The sequence below is a fragment of the Colletotrichum gloeosporioides genome (assembly GCF_011800055.1).
Source record: "Colletotrichum gloeosporioides strain Lc1 chromosome Unknown consensus_19, whole genome shotgun sequence".
NCBI lineage: Eukaryota > Fungi > Ascomycota > Sordariomycetes > Glomerellales > Glomerellaceae > Colletotrichum > Colletotrichum gloeosporioides.
The window spans coordinates 379,860-388,387 of NW_025544664.1; the positions used below are offsets into that span (position 1 = coordinate 379,860).

General features: G+C 54.6%; 1 protein-coding gene across 1 annotated transcript; it reads left to right on the forward strand.

The window, feature by feature from the left end:
• Nucleotides 1-341: 341 nt before the first annotated feature.
• GCG54_00006403 (uncharacterized protein) lies at nucleotides 342-2,024 on the forward strand (the record flags this gene model as incomplete). The annotated part of the gene is made up of 1 exon (XM_045406405.1): nucleotides 342-2,024. One exon carries the CDS (start codon nucleotides 342-344, stop codon nucleotides 2,022-2,024), a length of 1,683 nt encoding a protein of 560 aa, XP_045267697.1.
• Nucleotides 2,025-8,528: the final 6,504 nt, after the last annotated feature.

Here is an 8,528-nt window from a genome sequence, read left to right on the forward strand (position 1 = left end):
CACGCCTCCACTGGTCGGCCCAAACCCTTCAGAGTCACAGTCGAATCCCCTAGCTTGAGCGCCGCCTCCTCCGCCGTCTGCTCGCCAATCCGTGCCAGTTTCCAGCGCCTCCGAACCCCCATCCATCCTGGTTCCAGTCGTGCCCTGCCCTGTCCTGCAGAGGTACCTCACCGTCTCTGCCTGACCTCAGGGAGCCACAAAGTACCACCACCCTAGGGAGTGTGTGCGTGCCTGGTCTGGTCCCTTTCTCACCCCTTCCCTGTCAACCTGTCTTGCCTGTCGGGTCCGGCCTGCCCCGCCGAGCCACTGGCGCACCAGGGCCCAGGGAATGTCCAGACGCCATGATGTCCCCAAGGAGTTTCCTCTACTACAATAGGCATCCCTCGGCCTCTTCCACACCACCAGCCGCTTCTCCCTCTCCTCTGCTTCCCACGCGCAAACCGAACACCGACAAACTCGCCGTCAGTACGACTTCGACTTCGACGACAACTCCCCCCGTCAACACCCCCAGAACGGCGCTGCCTTCTGCCTTGCTGGATCGGAAAAAGGATGCTCAGAACGTTTCTGTCACCGTCACGCCTATCCCTGCTTCTCCCACTACCACCGCAGCTACCATGGCCAAAAGGAAGGATGCTCGCCGCGAAACGTCTAAGTTGGCGCCGTCGAGCCCTCCCAGGACAACCACGAGCGTAACGACCCGGCCAACAACGCCCACCGGCCCAGTCCAGATCCCTTCAAAATCAAAATCCAGCTTGTTTCACGGCTCTCGCCACGTTACGAGGAAATCTTTCCGCCCTAGAGATGTGCACTCTCCGGATGCCGTCCCTCCCGCCATGTTGGCCCTTTTGGCCGTCACTGATATCCCCAGACAGAGACGTGGCTCTAAGCAAAAGCTTGCTCGAGACCAGCCCATGACTCTGGAGGCTGTCATTGAGAGGCAGCAGGTCTGTGAGAAAGAGCTCAGTCTCACCTTTGGCAAGAGCCCCATGGACTTGCTTCTCTCCCCACCCGATGATCTGGAGGACGACGATCTCTCCATTAGCGACAGCGGACTCGGTTCAGTCCTGTCAACACGAACGGTTTCTGTCGAGTCCATGCCCTCTCTCGGGGACTCATTCTCCACCGATACACTGTCCTCACTTGAGTCACCTTATGGGTCAAGTCCTCGCAGGAAGCGATCGCGACAGCCCCGGAGATCTTTGGAGCCCATTTCCTCTCCTCCCGGCCAGCCAGAGGATCACCCACTGTCCCGCGACCGAGTCTCCGTGGATGAGCTCGACTTTAGAGTTTTTGATGAATCGCAAGACGAGGAAGACGTCAAGTCGGAATTCTCATTTTCAGACTACACCTTCCCTTTGCGTCCTCTGAAGTCGGCTTTCAAGTCCAACTTGACTGCGTCCCTCCGCGCTCTCCGTTCGGCAGCCCGATCTATTTCCAACATCAACTTTTCGTCAATTCCGCCAGACGACTTTCTCACCCGGTCCATTCTTACCATCGACCCTAAGGTGCCTTACACGGATGAACGACGACCGCCCGTGCTGGAGGAGGAGCCGTCGGCGGCCCTCCGCCGGTATCTGAACCCCACGACCAATGCACGCATAGAGCCCCACCCAGCAACGGCTGCCGCTGCGCCTACGGGAACGCGAAGCTTTACTGCCTCGATCCAGATGCAGACCTACAAGGTTCAGCGAAGCCGGAGTGCACCTCCTCCATCCAGCCGGGGCCCCTCTCCGACGACATCGGCAGGCACGACTCAGTCAACGCCTTATCAGCCCCCCTCACAATCTCCGAACCAGACTGCCTTTTCCTACCCGCCTGGAGCGATGCGTCAGCGCGAGATGCGCGAGAACTCGGATTTCATCCGCATCGCTGTCATGGAGATGGCGATGCGCAAACAGGGCAAGCTTGACGACCAGCGCCCAGGCCGTGCCCGCTGGGCGTTGCCGCCGCGGAAGCCGAGCGTGCGGGCCTACGAGGTTGGCGCCGACGGCGTCCCAGCTCGATGGATTCCCGTGTCGCAATAAGCGTTGCACGAACACATGATCTCCAGCATCACGCGAACCGACGATGAAGCGCACCGAAAATGCAGGAACCCCCACGACCGGACGCCGCCCGACGGTGCGCCGGCGGCCACGCACCCAGCACCGATGCCGCAATGTGCAACAACACCAGGAACCGAGCACGTCAGCAGTCGGATCCCAGTCCGAATTACTTCACCCGCGGCAAGCTTGTGTTTTGCCGTGGACTTTCCACCCGCGTGCGACACTACGACGGTGCTTGTCCGCGGACAAAGCAAAAACAAGAGGGTCGGGGGCATTCCTGGCACGTTGTGTGCGCTGCCCTGATTGCACCGTGTCTCTCGGGTGGAATCGTCATTCAACAGGCCCCAAGACGCTAATTTACGGGGAAGCGTTGGGCCCGCATTCATCAGACAGGGGGCCGACGTTAAGTGCCTGCCTTATCCGACATCGCGGAATGGTCAGCATCATCGCGCGTCTGGCTCCCTGCAAAAGGGTTCCGTTTTCTACCTAAACCGTCGACTACGCCGTCTGGGGCACCGAGGACGGCATCCATTTTTCTTCGCGTCTAGAAGCAGTCGATCTGCGGGTCTTCTCATGCCGTTACCTTACTGTTTGGTAATAGCGAGGGACCTTTTGCAAGTCGTCCTTCTACCGCCTGCCGCCTACGGCCAGGAATTTTTTGCGTCGCCTTTTGGCCGCCGGCACGACTATTGCGAAATGAGCTGTTTGTTAGCGGGTCATCACCACCTGCTGCATTTGTCGATTTTTCTAGAACCGAGGATCACCGGCTGGAAGCGATATGCGAGCAGGAGAATTGTTCGGGCGGTCGGTTGTTCGCACGTTCGAATTATTTGAAACAGGGGGCGGAGCAATCTGCGAAAATGAGAGACGCAAGATGCGTTGTCAACAACTACCAAGGAAGCCAATGATGGAAGCAAAGGGTTACGACAACAGAGAGGTGGACACACGTCCGACACACACACAATGCACACACGACAACGTGCACACACACGCATACACAACACGCACACACACACACACACACACACACACACATACAACGTCTTTTTTGAGCCCGGTCCCGAGCGCATGGCCTGATGACAGCGACACGCGACAAGGACTCATTTCGCAGCGTGGGATGCGCATAGCCAAGACTGCGTCGTGGGGTCGCATCTCGCCTCGGAACGCATCCAAGGTTGCGGATGCTGCTGCCACCGAGGGAAACGGGCCACTCACAGCGCCTTTGATTCGCATTTGATTCGACAGCATATGCATAGCGATGGATTGGGGACACGAGCATTTGAGGCGCATCGCATGCATACCAATTTTTATTTCTCTGTTTTTTCTCTTCTCATTCTACACTCAACTTTCTTCCGTTTGTTGAGCGACGACGACTCACTCACACGCCTTTACCGCCTTCGACAGCACTGGCAAAACACCCACGCGGCACGAACTCGGGTGTCTGCGGGGGGTCAAACCCGACCCCTCTTTGGTGTTGTTCCCCACGCGAACAGCCCACGTCTTGGCACCAAAAAATATTGACTCTGACCTTGCATGTGAATGCAGGTTGAGTGACTGGCGCCCAAGTGATCGAATGGGGGGCCGCGACGTGAGTCAGGGAAGGACCTCGCACAACAGGGAAGAGGGGAGTTGGGAAAACTTTTCTGATCTCTGCATACAATGATGCAAGAGAAATGCGACGACATGAGAGCCGGAGTTTTGTTTAGGAAGGTACAGCCGCGAGGCTTTTGGTGAATTACGGCGCAGTGGCATTAGCAAGGAGCAAGATCAAGAGCATGGGAATTAGGCAATGCGGCGTCAGAATTCGCATGGGAGCAAAGGATGCGCTACAGACGCACAAGATGATTTAGCTGCAGAACAATCTCAATCACATATGTACACATATTCTTACAGGCATTCCATGGTTGTCGATGACAGGAACTGACTGATTGGAGGCAAGACCTGACTTATCCTTGCAGGGCATGGCCCAGGAACACGTTGCTCGGACTGGGCCGGGAAGCATGCAGGGAGGCCTAACCCAACCTCTGACTACGAATACAGGAACACGGCCTGCAGATTGAAAAGTGCACCGCTTCTTGGGCACGCGCAGGTGATTGCGGTCGAAAACCGAGATAAGGGGGCCGGTCGTCGACTGGCGGTCACGCGTTGACGGGGTCAATCTTCCGGAGCAATCTCACCGCCATCCAGATGCGGCCAAGCCGACGAGGACGTGGTTCAGGCTGGCTCGTTCGCTGAGCCTCTCGGCGGCCCGAAAAGAGGTCGGACGTGTCGGACAGTGCCTGGCTGTTTTATTTGGTGGGCGCAGCGGCGGCGACGGCGGCTCGCCCGCGCATTGCCGACGTTCGATTTCAGCTTGACAGATTCCGAGACACGCGAATATCGACCGAGCGAGACGACCGACAGACGGGTTTAGGTCCTGCGCAGGCTAGGAATTCCCACTTTCGCCCTCTTGCCGAGAGGCACGATTCCCACTCTTGTTTGCGCTCGGAGAGCCGCCACCTCGGCAGTTGAGAGCACCGACCTTGCCCAATTCAACTCGAACGGCCGGTTTGTTCCCACACGTTGCGGTCTCGGCTGTGCGGAAATCGACCGGAAATCGTGGCAAGGCTCCAGATTCATTTTTGGAGTTTGTGCGCAGAAATGTGTTCTCTCTCTCCCCCCTCGGTTCTATCGCCACCTCCTTGCAGATTGTATTAATAACGATACTACCGAATCGTCGGGGGTATCCGCTTTCTCGGGACGTCGCGGTGCGGTTATTGCGATCGTGCGCCCGTCTGCACATGGCTTGTGGCGAAAAAAAGGACGGTCAGACGTGTGGGAAGGGTGTTCTTCTCCGCTGTAATAATTCGAGCGGCGGGATTTTGATTGTGTAATTTAGGTCAGGGTTCACTGTTCACAGCTCAGGTACTCTACCCTTTTCTGCAGGGTTGGAATTTGTGCGCGCTTTTTTTTTCTCTTTCTTTTCGATAGGGGTCCAATGCCAATGGTTCGGTTTGTTGTGCGTTCCCTGGTGATTTGCTGTTTAGGGGTCCTGCCTGCGCGCGTTTGAGGGGAGGATCCTTGTTCGCTGGGGGCTGGCTGGGAAGGGTTTTTTTTTCCAGCAGTGGTGGTGAGGCTAGGGAAGATTGCGGTGAACCCTGGGTCTTGTCTCCGCCTTAGGGCGGATGGATCCATGTGAGACAGCAGTGAGAGAGCAGAGGTTTGGGGGCTATGAACTCGGGGTGTGCGGTTATGATTATGGGATTTGTGGATTTTGTTAGACGAGATGGGAATTTTGGGGAGTGAGGTGGTTTGGAGTCTAGACGGTTTCTAGAAGGTGTTTGGGATGGGGGATCTTTTGGGTTGGCGGTTGAGGTGATGGGGTTTTGTCTTGTTTAAGAAGGTGGTGGGTTTTTCCAAGACCGGGGAGGACGGCTTTTGGGAAGGAGGTAAGGAAGATTGGGCATGGGCTGGTTGATATGAGACCGAGAGATTCGTATGGGAATTCTGCTTTTCGAGGGTTCTGGCGGTTGCGTGACATTTGGCAACGGGACGGACCGTTTGACTGCTTTTGTGTGATCTTGCAATCGGGTGCGGTGATGTATGTGAGATGTAGGGTGTATGACTTGTCGAAGTTGTATTCCATCTGGAGCTGCGGGCGTTGTTCTGAGGGTTGGATCTCCAGTACGGGCTGATGAGGTAGTTTTCGCTGAATTATGTCCAAAGTGATTGGTCTACCATACAAGGAATGTGAAAAGAGAGTTTTGGGGAGCATTAGGGGCCGTTATCTGGTGTAAGGATGCTAGTCAGATTCCTTGCTGGATGGATGGCTTGGTGTTCTGCCTGTCGGTCTGTTCCGGTGGTGGCGATGTGGATATGTGGCGGGCGGGATGTTACGGTGAGGGTGCGTCTGGGGAATGGTGATGGCTGTGTGAGGTGAGGTGAGTGAGGATGATGGCGTTTGTGAGAGTGTGTGGCTTGATGGCGTGAGGTTGCGAAGGATGGCGTTTGATGGCGACATTTGGGTTGGGGATTGGGGTATAAGAAGGCGTGTCTGCTGTCATTTGGAGAAGGGTGTTCTTGTTCTCTTGGGTTGGTTTGGGTGGAGGATTGGGAAGACGTCGTGAGGGCGAAGTCGAGTGGGCAGAAAATTTTGGAGTCAAGGAAAGAGGAGGTTGATATGAAGGCGGCGAGATCATCGACGACTCTACATTCGAGGACACCCGAGTTACATCGACAGTCAGAGGCAACCGGTCGACTGCCGATTCAATGCATGGGACACGCCCCGGAGTTTGGATGACTGTCGGTATCGAGGCATCTGGTCGAGGTGGTGTTGACGATGGCAACGAAGGAAAGGTTAACAAAAAAAGAGACGACAGGAAACTATTGTTTCTGATGCCACCAAGGAATTTGCCGTTCGGAATCCCAATAGTCTACCTTGAGGCATCCTGTGTGTATGGTTGAGAGACAAGTCGCCGAGGACCAGGTATATCAGCACTCGGAGTTGACGTGAGAATCTGTTCGGCATAGGCGGTTCTCCTAACAGCTGTGGTGTATTCGGCGAGATCAACCCAGGAGGACGGACGTTGGACGGAGACGGCGCCGATGTGGACCCTCCGGTCGGAAATGATCAGCCTCGGTACCGGGCAGGCTTTTGACGTAGGTCGGCTGACCGTGCCATACGGTTCAAAAGCTGTTGCGAAACCAGTTGGCAACTGAATTTCGCAGATCTTGAAGAATTATTGGCTTGAAGGAGTTTGAACGTGCAGCTGTCCAGCTTTATAAGGAGATCAGCAAATATGCATGACGGCAGAACTCTGGGTTCCGAGCGTACGGCAAGAGACATCACTATGGCGATGCATAAAAAAGATGCTCTCGATGTCCAAGCCTTTCAACTCAAGACAGACGATGGATGCCCTTCGTAGGAGACCTCTTGAATTATCCCAAGTTGACTAACCATCCGCTGTTCGACATCATGGCTGAGGTCCGCATGACGAGAAGCTGAGATCTCGGGTTGTACGCTGTGAATGACCAGACAGATAAACAGCGGAAGATCAATGACGCCGACAAGGTGAGTTACAATCGGATGCCCATTTCCATCAGCGAGGCCTTGAGGTTTATTCCATCCGGGGTTGTGTTTGACAACGAAGAAGACTGTTTGGTATCGCGAATTCTCGCGACGAGAAAGACAATCCAATGAGTTGCAGCGATATTGAGGGCTTATCGAAACTGCGAACATATTCATATGGATACGTAACATGGCTACTAGACTCTCGATAAGCATCGGCTCGGAAAAGTATGCACGTTAGGGATGTCCACTCCTCGCGTAGATTTAAGGAAACGACTCGAGGCGATGAGAATGGGGCCGGGCTCAGCTTTCGAAAATCGAGGACTTCGATATCTACGACGAAGCGGGTTTCGATGAGATAGGGTCGTATATAAAGGACAGAAGACGCGCCTTCGCAGCTGGAGCTCACAGCAAGGACAGAATAATGCCGGGTGGGTAGTAATCAGGATGGCCTGAATAATTGACATGACATAACCGGAATTGGAAAGTCTACACACATAGAACCCAAACCAAAGCCCTACATCTCTGATGACTTCTTCCCGAAAATCGCCACACATTCAACTCATATTCGTCAAGGATACGCGGGGAGTGCTCCTAAACGACACCAGAGGCTGTAGTCTCTCAAAAGTGGTGATGGGAAGATCTGGTCCGCTGGAAGACGCATCTCATGGAATACAACAGCGCATTCTCTTATCAAGGCCAAAAACATCATGAGTGCCAAAAGCCATTCGCGGGGGAGAGAGAATGAAATTTGTTGCCTTCTTCGCATGTTTATATAGCCCCAGCGGTCCAGGTCTTTGGTTCAAGGATGGTCAATCCCCCGACACCGGAAGTAGTTATCTTGGTTCTCTAAAGTACCAGGATGGGGTGCGAATACCGCTCTATAGCTTGCGTTTAACGAAAGACCTCATTCCGTCTTCACTTAGACGATTGATCAACTTATGTACAAATATATTTGTTATCGAGCGCTTGGAGCGAGACTTATTGGATCACCAAGAAATTACGTTTGGGTGGTTGCGCCGAGCGAGTGCATTGCCGCTTTCTGTTGTCAATGGTGCAGTTAGTATATTTCTACTGCGTCGCGATCTCGTTTCGTTTGTTTGCTTTGCTATAGAGTCCGTTGTGGATACACACACGACAGTCACACACGGCGCCGGAAGTAGCTGTACTCGCGCGGTTGACTGCGCTGATACGGACAGGCGTGGTAAGCCGAGTGTGCCCTATCCCATCTAATTGAAAGCCTCTCGCCACTGTGACAGTGTATCTCGACGCTTCCTATCTCTCCGCGTTTGGTTTCAGAGTGCAAATTCTTCAGCTTTCCTGTATCATTATATACTACCATCACGGGCCCGGCGAGACCAGGGACCGCTCACACACACCCCACGCGCCTCGTTGACGGAAGGGCCAGGCGCGCCCAGCGACTTCAGCAGGACCAGAGC